Source organism: Chanos chanos, chromosome 1, assembly GCF_902362185.1.
Source record: "Chanos chanos chromosome 1, fChaCha1.1, whole genome shotgun sequence".
In the NCBI taxonomy this organism is placed as follows: Eukaryota; Metazoa; Chordata; class Actinopteri; order Gonorynchiformes; family Chanidae; genus Chanos; species Chanos chanos.
The window spans coordinates 28,494,711-28,517,328 of NC_044495.1; the positions used below are offsets into that span (position 1 = coordinate 28,494,711).

At 43.5% G+C, this 22,618-nt stretch overlaps 1 protein-coding gene across 2 annotated transcripts in view; it reads right to left on the reverse strand.

Annotated features, from left to right (window-relative positions):
- The window catches only part of plxna4 (plexin A4), a 195,959-nt gene that overhangs the window by 160,832 nt on the left and 12,509 nt on the right, over positions 1-22,618 (reverse strand). For both annotated transcript variants that reach the window (XM_030785978.1, XM_030785970.1), the window contains exons 2-3: positions 18,418-19,720; positions 6,701-6,883 (exon numbers count right to left, since the gene is read on the reverse strand). In XM_030785978.1, coding sequence (XP_030641838.1) covers positions 6,701-6,883; positions 18,418-19,632 — 1,398 coding nt within the window. In that variant the 5' untranslated portion in view covers positions 19,633-19,720. The remainder of the gene's footprint in view (positions 1-6,700; positions 6,884-18,417; positions 19,721-22,618) is intronic.

The following is a 22,618-nucleotide window of genomic DNA, read 5'->3' on the forward strand; positions in this document are numbered from 1 at the left end:
ACACATACATGCGCACATACACACACACACACACACACACACACACACACACACACACGCACACACGCACACACATACACATACGCACACACACACACGCATGCGCGATGAGTGATGAGTATGATTAGATCACTGTCTGAGTGAGATAAGGGTGAATGTATGGGGAGGACTGTCTATGTGATGATTTGAGAAATGTGCATCCTATGTGTCGGTGGACAGGATATGCAGTAGGACAGATTAACAGGGGGAATTCAAGGAAATGACACCCAGGTTTGGCGGTTTAACCAAGGAGTTACTGTGTATGTTGCTGGGCAGTCTGTGCCTTGATAGTAGAGCCTTTGTGTTTCTCTCTTCTCTCCTTTCTGCTCCCTCTCTCTATATATATGTGTGTGTGTGTGTGTGTGTGTGTGTGTGTGTGTGTGTGTGTGTGTGTGTGTTTGTGCGCACGTGCAATTGCATTGGGACTGTAGACTTGTGCTGTTCCACTGCACATCCACACCAAGAACTGAAACAGGCACGAGAGCCCCACCCACCACCAATCAAATCTCTCTCCATCTCTGTCTCTCTCTGTCTCTCTCTCTCTAAATGTTCACAGATTCATTCAGTGCCAGTCAATAATGTGCTTCCAATTCCTATTCAGAAAGGAGAGCCTCTTTTCTCTCTGACTGCCTCAACATTTTTTCATCACACTGGAGTCTACACTCTCCTCCTCAATTTAGAAATCCAATTGCTACTATCAGATGAAACATCTCTTTCTCTGTCAATCTGTTGTCTACGATGACCTGTTTCTTCATCTCTGATTGAATTTCAACACGTATCCCCTTCCAAGTCTGACAAGCATAGTTGAAACTAATCGAATCTTTCGTGTGCACTTCAACTCAAAATCTACTGGTTTCCACACACACACCAGTCCCTGTCAGTGTGTGTAGGATCTCATGTTTAGCTGGTCTCCTGCTGTGGTTGGATGGTGGAGGACACAAAGCTGAGGCTGAGTGTGTGAGGGCTCAATCTGCTCCATGGGAGCTCAGTGCTTTTATGGCAGCCTTAATGGTCTGTTTACTGCTGTTTAAAGGAGGAGACTGGCTCATAACCCTTCCAATGGACGCATGGGTAAATAGCAGCTGGGCCCATGCAATGGGGGGGGGGGGCAGGTCCAGACATGCCGATTATGGACGGAGGAGGAGAGCGCAGGGGAAAGAGACACCGAGACGAGGACAGTTATGGACCGCTCAGCTAATCTACTTCAATATGAGTGTAAACAGAAGAGGTCTGTGTGTCATGGCTTTCGCGCTTCTTCGTCATACACTACTTGAAACACACACACACACACACAGACATGCACACAATGTTCAGGGATATATTTAATCATCCTTTAGATACAAATACACACATGCGCACACATTAAAATACACACACACACACACGTAATCCTTTGATATATATTCTGCGGAGATCCTCTATAGTTATAGTACAGGAAGCTCTTCAGTCATCTGACAGCAGCAGCAGCACTGCGGAAATCCCTCTTCACACACATTCCTCTTGCATGAATAGGCCTTCACAGATATGCTTACGCCTATGAATGAGTGCATAGACTGATGTAGATAGATAGATAGATAGATAGATAGATAGATAGATAGATAGATAGATAGATAGATGGATGGATGGATGGATAGATTCTCTCTCTCTCTCTCTCTCTCTTTCTTACTCAATCACTCTCCCTGCTTTGATTTTGTATTTCTGTTAACCAAATAAGCTGACAAAAACACCAGACCAAAACCTGAAGGATGTGAAAATACAAGCTTTATCCCCCTGAATCACTAATCATCATTCTAATCAGTTAATTAAGGTCAGACAGGGACATAAGACTGTTACATCTAGAATTCATTTTGCCCCTGTGTTCCTTAGCTTGAATGAAAATTTGTTCATATAAAGAAATTAAAAAGCAAAAAGATCAATTACCGTCCAGTACACAGTTTTACACCCCCTACTAGCATTTCACTACAAATCCCATAATGCACTACGCATACTCAAGCACTGTGTGATGTCAGTGCTGGTGTAGCTGTGAGTCACGTGTGCTATCACCCTCACGAGCTGTAAGGTCCTTTATCAATTATGGAGAAGCTGAAGCTACGGCAGGCCAAACACCGCCTGACAAAAATAAACCCACACATGCACAAAGCGTGCAGCTATTTTTACAGCAAATTTGTCCACATTTCAACACAGGCCCAACACACTGACATCCTCTCCTTTCCTCCTCTCTTCTCTCCTTTCTCATCTGCCCTTGTTTTCCATTAGTTAAACACTGCACTTCAAAGACGAGGGGAACAGGAAGGTGAGGCCGCTGTTCTCTCAGCTCAGCTGGCTCCAATCCCCCATAGACACTGCACTGTGCTTCTGCTCTCCGTCTCTCTCTCTCTCTCTCTCTCTCTCTCTCTCTCTGTCTTTCTCTCTTGCTCTCTCTCTCAGTAACTGCCGTCGGAGAATAATAAGGTCAGTGAGGACATGAGTAGATTGTGGATGCTTTGTATCTGGCACAGAATCACTTCCCAAGCTACTACTGAGCTACAGCACTCATTTGCTAGTTGCTGTCTTTATCAACATGACAAAGCTCAACCCATTCTGCTCTATCCAGCCACCATTTACATCATGTTTTAAAAATGACTGAAGGGCAATTTGGAGGAGAGCCCAAATAAGTACAGGGTACAAACTCCTGAAGAGTGGAGCATTGGTGTCCTTCCGGGAGCAGGTAGTGTAGTCTCCCCCCAGAAAGAGTCACAAAGTGCATTCCGCAGTCAGACGATGTGGCGTACACGGCGTAAAGAGCATGATGACGTGGCTCGGCGGAGCGTTCCCGCCCGCAATCCTGAACGCCCAGCGCCACCAGGAGATTGTCACCACAGATGAACTACTGCAGTCCCTCTCAATGACATTTTAGTCTGGAGAAAGTCACATGAAGCAGCATGAAGAACATGATGAACATGATGAAATGAAACAGTTTACTGGTTGTAGAGCGCAGTAAGTGAATGAAGACTAATACTTACTAACTACTAATATTTGTCCAGATGAAAATATGAAAAGACAGAGAGAATGTGAGGAAGGGGAGAGAGAAGATGAAGGAAAAGAAGGACTCCTTTTATTGCTCTCCTATAAGATGCTGTCGCTCACACCCAGGTAGAGCACTCGTGGCTGTCATGGCAACGCTCCCAGGGATTCATAACCGCAGGAAAAGGCCTTTTTCTGAAAGTGTAAAGACTGAAAGTTTTTCAGTCATTACACACTGAGCACATTCATCATATATACTCATTCATGATGTATACACTCTTATGCCGCATATTTCAAAAAAATCACCCATACACATACACCAGTGAGTTTTGTTGTATACAGTATAAATGTCTAACACAAAAACATTCGATTGCACCTCATATACCATTGCACATGAGGATAATGTGCTCCATTTTCTCATACAGTATCCAATGAATAGAGTCCTTTCCCCTTTGCGCCTGGAGTTTATCATAAGCCACTGCAGTGAGGGTGATAAACACACACACACACACACACACACATGCCTACTCGTCCTGCAACATATTTCATCATTAACTCTTAGCATTTAATCCTCTGCTCCAGTGGCTTTGCCTCATACCATTTCAATAATCTGCATCTGTGTCGAGGGTCCCAGCACGCCACACCAACTTATGAGTCTGGGAATACATCTCTCTCTCTCTGTCTCTCCCTGTTCCCCTCTCTCACAAACGCACACAGCTGTGCTCCAGTAATGGCCATGTGTGCATGCATGTGTGTGTGTGTGTGTGTGTAATTTTAGTGAGAAAGGGAGTGAGAGATGAAGAGAATGAGATTGGCTGAAGGTTTGCTTGACCTTTTCGCCACAAACATCAACCATTCAAAGACAAACTGACCTGCTTTCATTCACTCATCACCTTCGACAACCAGTAATCTGCTACATCGTTCCAAAACTCCATCTTCCCCACTCTAACCCCATTTCACAGCTACTGAACATTGCCCTCTGAACTGATCGCTCTCCATTTCTCTCTTTGACGAGTCTCCCAAACATCCAGCTTACAGTTCATGGTAAAGCACTGTAACACACATGAGCTGCAGACCACACGCACACACTTCTGCGATGTGGGTTATCGGCCGTGGTTCCCGTGTAGTGGTCGAGCTGAAGGTTAAATGCTCATTGTATTGAGTGACTGTGGAGGCAGAGAGCTGGAAGGTGCATTATCACCTCAGCAGGACGTCTCAATCAGAACCAGGCCTCAGCACTCAGACACAGACTCTACACTATCACTGCTAACAGCGACGAGCAGGGACCTCCTGCCTTTACCCTCCGTCTGACACTGCTCCACTGACCGCAATTAACGGGTTTAATTTCAGCCCTCTAAACCAAAGCAGGGGATAAAAAGGCTTTGACCATATGGCCAATTCATTTTAGGGAGAGAGAAAAGGATGAGTAAGAAGCTCTTTCCAGAAGAGGGCAGAGTAAGTGGAAGTCCTTGATATGGCATGATGTGTTTGGAGGGTCGGGGGGGGGGGGAGAAGGTTGAGAAGATTTTGGAGTAGGTGCACTATCACATGCAGCAGTGACATCACCTTCAAATTGACAAGTAAAAGAAGAGGACATGGTTTCTTTGAGTACTATTTAGGAGACACAAAGAGAGTGAAATGGAGATGAAGATGTTCCGAGGAACCCAAAGCCACATCTGGTATGGGAGGTTAACCACAGTGGCATGTAAAGGCATGGCAGCTGTCACAGCAGACACAGCAAGTTTTGTGCATTTCCAGTGCACAGTGTGTTTAATGCTGACAAGCATGTGTTACAAAAACACGTCCATCTCAGTGGAGCTCCAAGGCCTTCCACTGCTCCTCTCCAGGGCCTGGCGTCAGCTCAGTATCCCGCCACGTAGAGAGAGAAAGAGGGAGAGGGAGGGAGAGAAAGAGTGAGAGAGCGAGAGAGAGAGAAACAGATGCTCCTGTTCTCTCCCTTTCATCATACGCGTCAGCTATTTTCGGGACAACGTACATTTTAGTGCTATGGAATTCTCGCAAGAAAGACATACATTCAAAGCACGCACAGCAAGAACCGGCTTCTTCCGCGGTACTTTTACTGATGCATCTATGAGCTTAGTTCTCACAATGGTAAAGATGAGAGAGGAATTCTTCTAACAGTATTTGCATGATATCAGTTGTAAAATGCCAATCAAGTCTACCATTTGGAGAAACAAAATTTGAGGTTGTCAGCTCTAGCAGAGCATGAAAAGTAGCTCTCATACACATTGAACATGTTAATTACAATGAGTCAGACAAGTCACGTAAAAGCATTTACAAGTCTCAGATTTACCTGTAGCTCTAGCCAAAAGCCCTAATAAGTACAAAGTACCTTCATTATGATCTAACAAACAAAGACAGACGACAGTTCATGCTATAGTTTACAAGCCTGTTCTGTGCATGTGATGAATGCCCAGCTACTCTTAATATTTACACTTAGTGACAGCTCTTCTCAACAAACATTAAATAAGTCACTGAATATGGCAAGCACACGGCCACATAAATCATTATCCATTAAGAAAGGCAGTGAAACCCACTGATTAATGACCATGAGTGCAGTCATTTATTGTCCTCTTCTGTTTGCCTAACAGTGACATCATCTGCTTCTCTCCCCTCTCAGGGTATCCGTAATCATTTAAATGGCATCTTGAAGGGCTTGGAGAGGAAATCGGCAAGACATTTACCAACCGTCTCCTTTGTGAGCTCACCCTCTCTTTGTTGACTTGCATCCCTATTTTGCATGTGCACGTTCTATCGCTTCATTGCGCTAGTAATGAGTAAATGTGTGTGTGCAGAGAGAGAGAGAGTAGATGTTTTAAAATTTGAAATCTAAATCAAAAGCAGGCTAAGCCTTCATCGTGAGAGCTGTTTCGATGCGTGTGGTAAAACAGGCGGGCATGACCGGGAGAAAAGACGTGGAGGGCACCGGAGTGACTCTGCCTGCCAGTTCAGCCACAGACTCTCCCACAGAGCAGCATATAACCACGAAAAAAGGAAAAAAAAAAGAGAAAAAAGCTCACAATAACAACAACGCGTCAAATTGGAATCCTGCCTGTTGGCAAAGCTTTGTCCGCCTGCCTCGTCAAATCCCCCAGAGGCCAAGCACTCAAGTCGAAGAGAAGAGGAGGATGGCCAACTTACACATTCCCCTCACTCACTCACTCACTCTCTCTCTCTCTCTCTCCCCCCTTCCTCACTCTATTTTAATGCTGTTTTCTCCTACACGTGGCGTCTGGCGGGCCCTGTGATTCGTCTCAGACATGGCTTTCAGGAACACTGTCAGAGAAGAGGGAGGGCAACAGGCCCAGATCCTCCGCACCGAATCATCCAATTTGCCCAGGCTGCCTCAGCCTGAGTTCTCTCTGAGACCACTGCTTGCTTTAAACAGCTGCTACATCAGTGCACCAGCAATTTCATCCTTTATACCAGCCATCACATTCTCAAACATACGAGACGGCGCACGTTCACATCTGTATGAAATGAGGCTTCTGTTATCTCATAAGAGTGTTATATGTTGAGAAAACACTCTGATACGGGCCCATGGTGTGAAACGCTAGAAGCCTCAGGTGTGACTGGCGAGGGCCTCCAGAGAAGGAGAGTGGATATGATCTCACAACAGTCTGGGAGAGGTTCCTACCTTTTTGAGACGGCCATTCTTCGTGCCCACGAAGGCCAGAGAGTGGTTCTTGTAGACATAGGCAATGATGGAGGTCATCTTGTCAGAGGACTCAGAAAACAGAGGGATACCACGGACCATCTCAGACACACCAAGAGGAGCGTTCATGTCCAGGCCACAGAAGTTGTCATCGATGGTGAGGAGCTGGAGAGAAGAAAGGATAGGAGAGAGATGGTGAAAGAGAGAAAGAGAGAGGGAGAGAGAGAGATTTAAAGGCTTTACTCAATTGTTTAGAAGAGCAGGAGCCAAACAATAGCAAGAACACTCTGTAAGTCAGGCGAGGTAAAAAGGTAAAGATGTGAGACCAGTTTTATTACTTTATACTGGGTGGAGTTATCCAGTCCTCTAGATGTATGATATTTCCACATTCATAAATATATGCAGGAGTGAGGAAGTACATGCCATAGGAAATCTATACTCCAATATATGTTTCTGCACCCTGCATCAGTTTTACACATTTAAAACCCAGTCAAAAAGCAGAAGAGTCCTACAAGAGGAGTGAAAAGCAGAATTGGAATTTGTTACCAACTATATTGTGGTGCTATCTTCATGTCTTTAACAGAAATAGTTTTATACTGTCTGTATGTTTAAGGCCTAACAATGTTTTACATATGTAGAACAGTTCAAGTCTGAACAATTACATTGTACAGAAATCTCATTTCCAGCACAGTACCTTTTAAATTCTGTGGAAGAACATGCCCAACTTAAAATTTTTAGGACTCAGAACAGAAATAGCTACGCAGTATTTCATTTTCATGTTATTATCAAGCATCAACAAAGTTTTTTCCAAGTAATTATGTCTTTGGTATTTCTTACATTTTACCAGTAATAAATACCTCATACCATTACTGTTACTGTGTATTTTTTTAGCAAATGCGTGTACTGTAAAAAGGAAAGGTTACCGAAGCGATCTAATATAACAACTATATACACAGTTCTCAATTCCTATGTGTGGTGATTCTGACATTTCTTTAAATGTAGTTGGGAGGCAGGGCAGCACTGAATGAGAGTTATAATGTATGGCGGACAAAGTCATTTTTGTCAGTGAGAACAGAATGATTTAGAGATTGGTTTACAGGCTCTGATAGAGAAATAATGGTCTCCTGCTAGGTCCATTTCTCCATCCGATTAGAGCATTTGGACACAACACCGTTCAGTGGAACTGGGGCCCGGCCCTCGGGTCAACATGTATTATAAGAGCAGGACATGATTGATGGCACACAAGCAGAGTGCCTAAATGAGAGAACGAGACCACGGTATCCTCCTGCAAAATTCACACTTTTTAATATTCAATTTCATTTTGCTGTAGGGTTGAGCTTACAAATGGCTTTAGCTCTGGTTCACTTTTATTTAACAGTGCACAGACGGTGGACCAAGCTCGGCATGCGCTCAGACCTGGGCTGAGACGTGCAGGGTCTAGACCACATCATAAATCACGAGTCTGATAAAAACTCAGTTATAGTCAAGCAATATTTCTGTGAATCAAACATGAGGCCCAGACAGGTTTAAAAGCAATGATGAGGGTATTGGTATGGTAGTGATCTCTCGTTGTACTAAGAGTGAATATAAGCAGAGAGAAACAGTTCACCTCTTTATTTCTGCTCTTCTCCCGAGATGCGTATCAGAGACAAAATCTGTCAAGTGGCCAGTGAGTGCGTGTTGACAGGTGTTTGTCTGTTCCAGTCCAGCTCTCCATTTATGGTCAGAGAGATACAGGACCCTTCATTAAGCAAATGGAGGATACGGGTCGTCTCCCTGACATCGCGGTTATGAGTGATCAGACAGATCGATATAAAAGATGGCACTCAATTCGGTTCAAGTTCATTCAATAAAAGGAGAGGAGATGGATGAATGGACGAGGGACAGAGGAATGAGATGAGATGAGAGTGCAGAGGGATGTAAGAGGAAGTGTTTGGCTTGTGTGTGTGTGTGTGTGTGTGTGTGCGTGTGTATGTGTGTGTGTGCATTTCTCGTCTCTTTGCAGCTGTCTGACCTTTAGAAATGTTTTGCCGTGTCAGGCCCAGTCTGATTCCAATGGGCCCTATGCTGCCAGACTAGACTAATGGTGTTCATTTAGAGCACTGGGCTCTTGTTAGAAAGTTGCAGGTACATGAAATATCTGTTTTCTGCAATTTCAGTGTTTCTGCAGATGTTTCTCTCTCTCTCTCTCACTCTCTCTCTCTCTCTCTCTTTCTCTCTCTTTCTCTCTCTGCAGCCTATGCATTATCCAGTGCAGATTCACAAAAATGATGCAACTACACCAACGTTTGTCCAATCCCCCATCTCAAACTGCTGCCCTTTCCTCTCCATACCTGATGGAGAGGAAATTTAGCCACTCTCCCAGAACAACACTCCTCTGCAGCCCAGCTCTCGTCAGCCTGCTAACAGTAGTGAAAGAAAAATATGACTCCCCAAACCACACCACGATCCGCATCACAGTCACCTGTATTTAGAGAGAAGCCTCATCATCCTTCAGTTCAAAGGTTAACTGGCCGATCAGGGAGGAAACGAGAAAAGGCTGACGGCGGTGAGGGGTGACAGACAGAGTGGGCCATCATTTCTCTTTTTTTCTTTCCCTTGTTTTCTGACACAAACTGATGCCTTTTGGCGCTTAGGGTGTTTGGTTAGAAGCCCAGGATTCACATAGTGGCATGCATATGGCAGGGGTGTGAAGAGAACCGAAAAGCATGCGTGTGTGTGTGTGTGTGTGTGTGTGTGTGTGTGTGTCTGCACATGCACATGCGTGTGTTTGTGAGTTACTGTGCCTTCAGCTCCTTTCATTGACACATGCTGCCATGTATCTGCTCCCATCGTGCCCGTACACACGCCAATCATGAGTGAATGTGCTACGATTTAATGAAACAGACATCCTGTCTGTCAACCTTTCAAGAAGCTGACACGTTTTCATTACCAAGATTCAGAAACATGACATTTTTCTGGAGCTCGCTCCCCCATGTTCGCCCCGCTCCCTCCCCCCACCCACCCCCAGCCAAACAGATGGGAATGATATCCGACCCCCAAGTGCAGCATGATGGAGGGGGGTCCTCTCACTACTATTCCCACCTTTACTCTCTCCTTTTCTCACTCCCTCTCTCTCCCTCCCTCCGTTGACTGCACGAACGAAGAGTTAGGTTATTGCCAATTTCACGCTGTGAGTCGGGAGGTGTAAAAACGATGGAGGAGAGCGGGTAGTGGAGGAGGAGGAGGAGGAGCAGGGGGTGCTTTTCCTAAAAGCCACTGAATGTGAGCACCATTTTTCATTTGAGCAGCATCCAGAAAGCAATCAGGAGAATTAGGCTGTTCGGACAGGCTCACAAAAAAGCCTGGGAAACAGGGAAGAGATCTCTGGCTGTCCCTGGTCAAAGACAGTCGGACAAGTCCAAGCATGCCGCAAGAATAACGTGTGGACAATAGTCCAAACCGCTCAGACAATGAGAGGTGACCACTGCCTTGAATATAGCCAAAGAATTTTACAGACTGGACCTTCCAAACATGTTTAGGATCTCCTCTTAAAACTTTGCTGTATTTTTTTAAAGCCGTAAGATCTGCTCAATAGAATGGATATGACATTAGCAGACATGCTGGAAAAAAGATCAAATAATATTGTATATTACTAAGACTTCTGAATCAGCTTTTCAGGAACCACACAATCATGTAATTATCCCTTTCAATTTCTTCCTTTGTCAGACTCAAGAGTAACATCTCATGCAGAGACTGCGGTTGGCAACAGAGGCGTTACTGTCAACAAATTTCAGTTCCATGTTCAGTGCAATTAAACCAACACACAATTATCACAGATTACAGCATATCCTCATGGCCGTGACGCCTGAGTCCTTTTTTTTTTTCCAAGTCTCACAAAACAAATAAATAAAGCCACAGAGCAGAGGTCTGAGGATAGAAAAGGGAATTTCGTCTTCGTTTGATTTGGTGCAATCTGCAGTCTGTCTGTGCGTTGATCCATAGTGGCCTCCATCAGACTGCATGGTTGACAGAGCACAGCATCTCTATAGAGAAAAGTACTCCCTCTACTAGTACCGCACATTACTCCATCCTCCCCACACACAACTCTGGGTGTTTTCTCTTTTTCCCCTATTTCTCTGTCTCTCTCTCTCTCTTTCTCTCTCTCTCTCTCCTGACCCATTCTCTGTCATCCTCTCCCCTCCTCCTTCTCTTACACTCCTTTCCCCCTTTTCTCTCTTATGTTTGTTTGTTTCTCTTCAAAGCAGTCCTATAAAAGCTCCCTATTCGTGCAACCTAAATTAGAATTTCTTTTCCCCTTCTCAGTTCAAAGGCAGTTCTGCCAAGGAAGGCTCTGCCCAATGCTGACTTGACATGTACATGCAGTGCACAGAGGGGACATAAGAAAACTCAGAACTCCAGAGGATCAGGAGAAGCGAATCAGACGACACTGTGCCTTCTGACATTTGACTGTGGGCTGCAACAGAAAAGATGACACAGACAGACTCAATGGTCTCCCATAAAGAACCACATCACACTCAGTTAATCTGTGATAGATTATCAGGTCAAAGCCCTGGGCTAAATGAGTAGAGAATTATATGTTTGAACATGTTTGATAGTGCTTTCTGATGTTTTCTAATAAAACAGCAAAACAGGACTAAGTTAGTATCACGTACCTCCATAATGCCACCAGAGCTGGGCAGTATGGCCTAAAATTTATATCACGGTATAATTTGAAGCACGGACGATAACGGTATATATCACGGTATATTCATTTTTCTTAAAATTACAATAGAAATGCTTCTGAAGGGTTAATGCACTGGTATGGCAACTGCATGGTGGCTATTAATGTACTCTTAACTGTATTCTTTTTGTTTTCCCTCAAGTAAGGTTTCAGCTGCTGCACTCATGCACTCTTTGACAACCCCTCTGTCAGTAAGTGTTTTTTGTCTTATTTTGACCCAAAATCCTAGCAACTCCAAGGAACATTCGTTAGCACGTTGTTGGGCAGTGAATGAATGTAATAGGATTCTGGTGGATCGATTATATTGGGATCTTAGATCGTTTATTTTTTGTGCGCTCAGTTTGGATTTGAGTGGGTATGTCTGCTCAAAAGATTTGTACTTTGTTTCATAGTGGCGCTTCACACTGCTTTGAATAATCACCACAGTCTCAGAACATATGAGACATATGGAAGAATGAACATGTAAGAGTCTGTCCATTCTTGATTAAAAGCTCTGTTTTCACTGTCTACTTTTCTCTTTTTAGAGCAACGCTTTATAAAATTACTTTTGGCCGACTCGCTTCTTTCTCAGACGATTGTCTCTTGTCTCATCTCTGTCCCCCGTGTGTGTGTGTATCTGACTTGAGTCGCAATACTTATCGGAATGCATTTGGTTGGCTGAATAGCATCACATGAGATGATTTACAATGCATGCAATTGGTCTGTGAGTTTCCCGGGCCGCTAAACCAGTACCGTAAAGGCTAGGAAAGCTGTGCCGCTTAAAATAGAAACGATCCGTCAAAATGTAATATCTCTCAATAATCTATTGGCTACAGGTACGGTATGGCGGTATGTGAAAAATCCATACCGTATGGGAAATTAAAACCTGTATACCAGATGAACCGGTATACCACCAAGCACTAAATGCTGTTGCTAATGTTACAATATCAGGACAACCTGGTATGATGTTCGAAATGCTTCAATGAGTGATTAAAAACATCTGGAAATCAATGACAGACAGTTGATTCAACAAAGATTCTGGGCTAGCTATAAAAGGAAATTTAACCACATACTGTGACTGAGATGTGGAACCTGTCTGTCAGGGAGAGGGGGCAGATGAGAGTTTCAGGGCTACTCATTAGTTCTTATTTCAACTGGGACTTAAAAAAGCATCTAGGTGAGAAGAAGGAGTGTGATGGGTAAAAGAATTGTCTTTTTTTGGAAAGAGCACTATTTGTTTAAGACTCCTGGGACAAATTCAAGAACAGCGAACTCAAAGTGGTTTCAATCAGGTGAAACAAACATGTACACACACACTCACTTACACACATACACACACACACATATATATATATATATTCAATCATGTGCCATGGCTGACAGGGATGTCATCTCACTGAGACATACAATCATTCTGTTGCAGATCAATGAGACCCCTGGAGTGCAAAATGGCAGCATTTCTGGCAATAAAATGTCTGCGGTAGTCTGTCTCTAACTATGTGTGTGAGGTTTTATTTGATGCTTGTGTGTCGATGTGTGTGTGCTTGTGTTTATAACGGGGAGGGGGGGGACAGAAGTTAGCAGGTTTCGATTGTAGAATCTTCACAATTTATGTTTATGTACAATCCCACCTGTCAGACACAGTAGCATTTCAACCGATTGTGTGTGTGTGTGTGTGTGTGCACATGCACTGGAATACACAATGAAATTACAGCTAATGAAACTCATATTTCAGGAAAAAGAAAGGAATAAAGACGGCGGGGGGGGGGGGTTACATAATCCAGATCAACAGTGTTTTCACAATACTGTAAGATATCTGTGTGTGTGTGCTTATCACTGAAGGACGATATGGAGACGGATTATGCCCTTTGCTGATGTCAGTCTGTATGGAGATGTAATTACAGTCCCCAATAAAGCCAGGGAGGCCTTCTTAATGAGCCATGACCCAGTGACCGAGGAAGTAGCCAATTCACTTTCACTGATTACAGTTATATCAGCCACATATCAGACAAGACAGCTACCCCAGAGAGAACTCAGAACTCCACTGAACTGAGCTGAAAACTCTTGGAACAGTGTGGGAGAAAACAATATAACTTAACAGCTTTTTTTTTTTCCTTTTATTTATTTTCTTTTTAAAGAAGAACATCTGAGAAAAGTGTGAAAAACATGAACCAAAACTGAAGAGGATATTTTTTTAACTCATTTCAGGTCCTGAGGGATGAAACTCTGGTGATAAACTGGTGAAGAATGGAAAGAGAGAAAAAGCAATTAATTGGAAATAATGTATACAGGGAAAGAAATGTGAGTGACAAACATAACAGAATACCCTGTAGCGCACTTTTTAATGATGCATAATTGTTGTCATTAGGAATTGTAATGAGGAGGGCCAGCCATTTGGCCACTGATGTCAAAATGTCCTCATATTTCTCCTGGCTCTTGAAAAGGAATTGCATAAAACAAAAAAAACCAACTCGTTGGCAAGAGTAGCGATTATGTTTACTTGAATGCAACGCTTCAGGAGAGGTGAGGAGAGAAAAGGGAAGGGAGGATTTACTGCCGCTCTCCCTCCATTTTCTCTCCCTTTTTTTTCTGCTGACACAGGGAACGTGGCAAGCATCACGCTTTTTTTTATAGGTCAGACGCCACCTCGAGATGATCTATGGATGCAGGCCCCTTCCAGACTGATACTGTTGAGCGAGCATTATGTGGTTCAGTCAAGCACGTCCATAGTTTCACGCCAGCACGCCGCAAAAGCTTCGCCTACGTTTGCCAAAGTCCCTTTATACAACAAAATGGCCATCCTCTTATCTTTAAAGGAACAAAAACCTCTCGTAGGGATTTGAAGACATATATAAAAACCATCACATTTTGCATGCCAGAGAAACTATACCACTCAAGACCGAGGAACAATGATTTCAAGACGTAACCAGGCAAATTTGAGGAAGACAGACAGCAAATGGGTTTTCAGTGCTTTGGCTAAAATCTTTCTCTCTGTAAATACTGAAATGTGACAACAAGGTGTTTTTGTTGGTTTGTTTGTTTGTTTATGCTGCTATGTCAGTCCAATTGTATTATTATGAAAATGACACATGTTATTTGAGACCCTGTTTATAAAAGAGATAAGGACTACAGCACGGCCGGAAAACAGTCTGTGACAGGGTTGACACAAATCTGGTTAAAACACTATAAACAAGCATAATTGCAGATTAAAATAGCTTTCAGTCTGCCATGCTGATCTTGTCTGTGTGAAATATAAAGAGTGTCTGCTTCCTGATAAAATACATCCAATCAGAATCAGTCCCCTACAACACTTTCACTACTGCTGCTTTCAATCCACAGACAAACAGGCAAGGACACATATCAATGCTACATCCAATCATTTTGCAGATAGCTCTCGGATGATTTTAAATACATGTCTCAGCATTTGAACATAACTATCTGTCTGTAATCTTTATATGGCTGTGGCCGGTGGCCGGCTCAGACCCAGTGGGAGTACACTGTGGGCCCAACTTATCGAACTTCAGGATACTGAGAACGCAGGTCAGCACCTAAATCCACTGAGCCTTGAAAACTAAAAAAAAAAAAGTCAAAAATCAAGCCCCATACTAAAATATATGAATGTATGAGCACAACCATAATGTGCACTCGTTTTCAAAATTGACCTGTTTATGTTAAGTATTGTTAACTATTGACTATGATAATATCATGAAAGCAACATGAAATGAAAAGGCTTGATGTTTCATGAAAAGTGATGTGACATCAAAGACCTAATTAAGTTTTCAGATGCTGTATGATGGAAGAGATTTCAGAGAGTCAATCTGTTGGTAATGATCATGGAAGCATGACCACTGTCTCAGATGAAGTGTAGATCTTTTTTTTATGCGTGTCTGAGCATGTGCAGGGGATGGCTTCATTAAGTGTATTTGGAGCTGTAGGATAATCCGTGTCTGTCTTAATGAACTGAGGTGGACAACTCATCTCTCTGTGTGTGGTACATATGTGTGTGCGTGCATATGTGTGTGTGTGTGTGTGTGTGTGTGTGTGTGTATGTGTGTAGTGTATCTGTGCTTTTGTCATCAGTGCAACCAGGCTGGCCTAATGAGCTGTAGGTCGCTCATCCACTCTTTAATTGGAAGAAATACACATCACATTAAAAAAAAAAAAAACTTATCTTGAAAAAGACGGCAGGGCACCCAGAGGAGCTCTGCCACTGGCCCTGAAAGCCCATGTCCTCTGTCTCCATCACTCTCACAAGCAGGCACCCCCACAAAGGAAAGCTGCGCATATTAAGTCTGTGTGTTTCTCATTAGTGTTTTACTTCTTTTTGCTTAGATTTCTCAGAAGAAGAATCAAGAAAGAATCAATACATAGACTATCACTGAGCCTTTAATAACAACAAAGCTCTTTTTTATCCAAGCTGTGTGAAACCATTCATTTATAATGTAACTCGACTCTAAAGTGACTCACAAGAGAAAAGAATAATAATAATAATAATAATAATAATAATAATAATGACAATAATAATAATAGTATCATTCATAACGTTTATAAAATGGTTAACAGAGATTGTAAGTGAAGCAAGCAGTCTACACTGTCCACCACTGCAGTGTTATGTGAAGTAGTCTAATGTTCTTGCTGTAGTGATTTTTCACAGTGTAATGGTACATGTGTCTGTGTGTGTGTAGAGGGGACGATATGGAGATTGAGATATACATCTCTTTCAGACACCACTGTGCTATAGACGCTGTTGTGTCATTTTGATGCAGTGAAGCAGTTGCCTGAACATCCAGAGAACACTATCTTCATGTTCTTCTTGCTCCATCTCAGCGTCAGTTCTCTGGTTACTCAATTAGACTTTCATATGAGGAAATCCAAAACTGCTACTGAATTGCTGTTTTTTCTCTCCCCCCTCCCTTACATTCTCTCTCTCTCTCTCTCTCTCTCTCTCCCTCTCCTCGTTTCTCTGAGTGTGAAGTCGAATCTATTCAGCATGGTGAGCAAATGATGACTTGAACTAAATTCTGGCAATATTCAGATGCAGTGTAACTTCATGCATTATTTAAGACGTGAATTCATCTGAGACTAACAACTGCGATTCTTGTAAAATCATCCGTGTGATATTAGTTAAACATTCATCTCCCGCACAGATTCCAGGTTCACTCACAGTTCTCCCACTCGTGTCATTTCCCACTTTTTATCTTGTCATACGCCATGCTCCCATTGTGCACGGAGCCCGCAATAACAAAAAAGAACAACGTTTAACTTCACGTTTAAAAAAAAGAACGTTTAACTTTAATCACACACTGCTGCTCTGGAGATGTCACTGTCTCCTGCTCTGGGCCTAGTGCATGCACGCATGTTTGTACGTGTGTGTGTGTCTGTGTGCATGTCTCTGTGTGTGTTTGCATCTCCTTACATGTGGGAACCTATACACCTATACACCTGCTTGCATGCATCTTAACACTGTGTGTGTGTGTGTGTGTGTGTCCTGCCCAGTTTGATAAAACACATCTCACAGAAATGGTAGCCTTCTGGAAACTCGAGATAAATTATGTGATTCTCACTTTAATACATCTTTTAACAAATGCCTCAGATATAATTAGGGTTTTTTTTTTTTTTTTGTCCTCCCAATCAAACATTTCCGCCTTGCTTTTAACAGAGCAGCTAGTAGCCATAGTTACAGAGGGAAGAGACGCAGGCAATCCATCTCCCTCCCCTGGGTGACGCGGCTCGTACTTTAATTTATGCTGCAGTGGCCATACTGCGGAGCGTGCTGAAACGGCACCATTCCTCACTACGCCAAAGCCATCTCCCCTCCCTTTCACTTCCCTGCCGAACAGTGCACACACACTCACTAGCACTCCACCTCTGATTTATCTGACCACGGAGAAAACTCCGCCATTTAAACGGTCGCTGTCGCTCGCCAAAAGCAGACCCGTCTCAGCTCACTTTTTCTTTTTTTTTTGGGATGTTCCAGATTCATGGAAGTAGAAATCTTAATCGTTATCATCAGCAGTACAAATGGCGCTCAACCTGACCAAATGAAAATGCCATAGAGGTTTTTCTTCATTCAGTGGAGGAGAGGAGCGGCAGTGTTTGTTGGTACTAACAGGCAGGCTTCACACATTAAGTCTAGTGATGAGGTTGTTTATGTGGTAATGCGCATTGCATAGCTTCAGTGGAAAATGTGGCAAGATTAATTTTGACCGTGGCTGACATTCAGTGAAATGTCATTACAATAATAGATTGACTCACAGAGGAAGGCAATTTCACATTTCTTCAGCTTGTCTGGTTTTTATCAAAAAGGCTAATGAAAAAATTGCAACCCAACTGAGTATCTTAGCTTTAATGAGATATTTAAAAGGGTGATAGACTTCAACCTTATTCTGTGCTATAATGTTATTTTTATTTTTATGTTTTTTTATGAAAACGAATGAGCTGTTAGATTTTCAACGGGTCAGATCTGAACATAGTGAAATTCTTGTGAAATGGTACTAATCAACTAACAAGTCGTAAGACAACAAGTCATGTGTAACAGTTACCATCGAAGCTGTGATGCTCTCCTTTCAATAATGCCACATTTCCCACTCCCCACGCCTCTAACTCACAACTGACCCACAACATCTAAAATTCAACCTGAGCTCAATACAAAAGAGCACATTTTGTAAGAATGATTTTTCATTTCATTGCCATTAGAATCTTATTCTATTCACGTATGCCGGTAAAACCTCACTGTCTGAGTAATGCTCAGTTTTGTCTGCAGCATACAGACTGAACGATAATTAACTATAACTGTTTTACTATTGCACTATATGTGGTGACTGGACTTACATAGGCGTAGCATATGGTTGACGAGGTGTTTTCTCTGGGTGACGTTTATTGGAAATGGGGGAGAACATGAGGGAGAACTGGGGATCCAGTTGCGTTCTGTGGTCTTTTAACACTTTGTTTACTGGGAAAAAGTGAGTGGTTGTGAACAACATTGTGTTAGACTCACCGCACTGCTGCAGGGAATGTCTTTGACTTTGAGCCAGGCCAGGTCGAGGGTCCCTTCTCCTCTGTAGCAGGACTGCAACCTGTCCTTAATACGCTCATTGATCTCACGCAGGGCAAAGACACACACCGCCGACTCCTGTGATGACTCCCTGGGGTGTCGTTTCTGGCCTTTGGAGAAGATGGCATAAAGCACATCATCGTCTGGCCCCACGCCGAGAGAGCGTGATAAAATGGTGCCTGCCTTGGAGAGGTATGCCGCCTGCAGGAGGCGATACTCTATGCCTCCTTTCACACAGCCCAACGGCACCTCCACATAAGAGTTAAAGGCCGTGTCATCTTTGCAGAGTCTTACTAATTTGGAAGTGTACACCTGTTCTCTCCCCGCGGCCGACGAGCCGGCGACCGGACCGTTGCCCATCTCCGGCTGCAGCGTGAGGAAGTACACAAAGTTGCCACTAGCGAAGCCGTAAACGTAGTAGATGTCAAAGTCTGGCACCACAGTGAAGGTATCTGAAGGGATCTTAATCATAGATGCCACAAATTCGTCGTGGAAGACATAGGCAAACATGCCGTCCTCTTCCGAGTTGCGCGCTAGCTTGCGTGAGGAGATGGTGGGGAAGTACTCGGGTTTACCGTCCACCGCGGTGGCAACAAACAGCTTGTCCGGCGAGGCGTCCCCGTAAGACACGATCACGCCAAAGACGGAGCCGCTCTCGTTGACACCAGAGAGGTAGTGTTCTTTTTTGTGGAAGGGTTCACCAAGCTTGAACAGGTCGTCCAAGCGCAGCAGTTTGCAGATTCCTTGGTAGAGACTGCCGCAGGCCAACAGTCGGTTCTCCCTGTAGTCCATCAGCAGCATTTTGTTGACATTGTTGGTGAGTGTGAGTGGCTCACTGCAAGGCTGTACAATGCGGGGCGGGTAGCACTTGCGGTTGTCCTCGTCGGGACCTGTCTGGTGGGACACCTGTACATCCAGATCAGGTGAGAGTTTGTAGATGCGGTTGACCGCGCCCAGGTAAACGTTCCCATTGCGGTGGTCCACAGCCAAGTGGTTGAAGGTCCATTCGGGATTCTCCGCGTGGAACGTGTGGTAATGTTCATCTATGGCAGAGGCTGCAGAGGGCTGCTGAGGTCTGGAGGCTGCAAGAGGGACCAGCAGCATAGAGAGACAACAAGAGAAGATCACACAAGTCCATTTCCTCATACTGGGTGCCATTTTCCTGGTGTCTGTGGGAGGAACGTCAGTGGGGTGCTCTCAGCCAATCCGTGCTCAGGCTGCTCTTATGGTAGAGGACATCATGTACCTGTGCACGGAGATATAAAACAAAACAATTTCAGAAACTCACGTCACTCTCATCAAGTCTTCACGTACACCATACACTGGGACGCAAAAAGGAGAGACAAGATAGACGACAGGAAGAGAAGAGAGACAAAAAAGACATGACCTCAGAAGTCAAATTACCTGAGCCACATGACAATTTGCAGCTATTTGAAAAAGCGTGAGTAATTAGAATGGGGTGGAAAAGGGCATTCTGGGAGAGAACACTGCTGACATGAATAGATGCCATTCTCGATGGGATAATGCATTGGCCCCGTGAGTTATCAGCACGGCCGCAGTGCATGGCTCTGCATGTACTCCACCTCACAGCTAGCCCTATCGCCCTCTAATTGATTTTCCCCTCTGTGCAATTTGCATGGTTTGGCGATTTCTCCCTTCTCTCCTGATAGTGCCTCTCACCTGCTGACATTGCTGAAGGAGAAGTTGCTCTCTCGCTCACACACATGCATGCCTGCATTCTTTACCAGCAAAGGTGGACTCGAGGGCCAATTAGGAGGAATTGCTAGTGGTTGCAAAAGAAGAAACAAACAAGTGCTCGGCTACTGTTCACTCCCATGCTCTGCTGTTTGGTATAGGATTTTGAGAAAGTGCAGTACAAACCAAAACACCTCATGAAGAGTGTTTAAAAAAAAAAAAAAAAGAAAATAATAAGAGTTCTCCCAAAATCTATTCTCGTGCACAAAAATCAAGATGATAACTGCTCGTTTCTGACATAACCATGAGTCAGTTTGGCTCTGTGAGTTTGATCTGGATGGCTTTACTTGCTGTATTAGTTACTTTCTACTTAAGCATTAACTAACTGAGTTTGGTGTGAACAGCTAAGCCTTAAGTACCTTTATAAGTGTGTCTCCTACAACAATGAGACATAACATACAATTCACATCGTTACTGTTTTGTGTGTTGGTATGGGCTAGGTCAGAGGAACTGAGGCTTCTGGAAAAACTCTGAGAAACAAATGTGAGAAAATAAAAAATCAGACAGTAGGCACTGAAAAGTGAACAGCTGTGATTACGCATTGAGCCAGAGAGCAAATTCAAAGAGAGAGCCTTAGCTCTCACAGAGGTTGTGTAGAATAACGCAAGGTCACGGCACTCTCCATTCACATAGAGCATAAACCTCGACGTGACTCTATTATTCATGTACAGAAGGAAATGGCATAAATTACAAGACCGTGTATAATTTAGCAGCGGGAATAATACTCTCTGATGGCATACAGCAGAATAGGAATTATTTCACAACTCCGAGGATTATATTTAAATTATGTCAAACAAATCCAAAAAGAGAACCTAGGAAAAAAGTAGAGGAGTCATGTCTCCTGCTGCGGCACACACACACACACACACACACACTCACACACACACACACACACACACACACACCATGCAGATTCACAAACATACACATGCACACACACACACACACACACAAACACACGCACCATACAGACTCTCTCACACACACTACGCAGACTCACACACACTATGCAGACTCACACACAGACACACACACCATGCAGACTCTCACACACACACACACACACACACACACAGAAGATACAGATGTCTTGGCACTTCCAGAAAGCATGAGTGTGACCTGAATAACCCAGAGAAACTTAATTATCTCCCCCATCAGGGAGTGGCGTTTAGCTCCTGTTTGTCTTTGCCCGCTGATCAGACAAAGTAATTAATTCAATTCTGATCTGCCCTAGCCGTGTGCCATATCATACATCACACAGCCCTGAATATTTGAATATATCATTTTTCTACAGCTACATGCTATACCACATTTCAGCTACTCATTGCTCAATTACTGAGGTCCACAATTGAACATTCTGAGAGTAAGGCTTGGGTCAGTTACAGTAATACCATTAAGTTTAACAGTGCTCATGCGTGAAGCGTAAAGCAAAATTTGTAAGGAAAACACCTGAGGTTCAATATCCAATTCTCCAGTTGTACAAGGCCTTCGAAGAACAGGATTATGATTGGCTGAGATTCTGCAGAGCCAAACCCCAGCGTGAGTAGCTGTGGCGGTCATGCACGGCCAGACAAGTCAAACTACACTCCGCACATTCCCTAATGCCAACATCACCTCCAGTTTAGAGACACTAAGGGAGGTACAGGAGATAGTCCTGTATGAAGTCAAAACAAATGCCAAACAAGCCCTTGGAAATATCAGCCTCACATACGCACATGAACTGGAGACCACATGCTGTGTGCACACATCAGAGAGTGCTGATGAATTCATGTTTGGTGCCACACGCTCCCTCACTAACTGTGCATCTCAGGCAGACATGTTGAGGAAGAACAGTACTGATTACGGTCCATGTCCACTGCTTGGGTCATAATGGCATGTTTATACTTCACTTGATCTTTTCATCTTTGCCATCGTTCAAAAACAACTGGTCTCAGTCAGTTGTTTTGTGGCAAAAAATAAATAAATAAATAAATAAATACATATTTAGGTTAGGAGATATTATCTTCCTTTCTGGAGAAAATGAAAGGACGTGTAGAAACAGACAGACTATGTATACATAAATAGCAGAGAGAAATCAACAGAATTAAAAGTAAAACACTGGAAACATTTAGGCTATTCCTCCCTTTGAAGACTCATTGTGGAGGTCAGATTTTTAGGCACAGGGCTGAGAAACAAGGTTCAGCATGACAGAGGGCGCCTGCAGGGTGTGCGTGTGAATGATCGTGTTTGCATGATGTTTGGTGCTATTGTGTGCATGTATCTGTGCTGACAAATCTAATTGCTCTGTGCACCATACAACAAATTTCCGACCTGAAATACCCAAAACAAATCCTGACTCAGATGGGATTACTCCATGGAAAAAGAGATATTATGGTTTAATCCTTATATT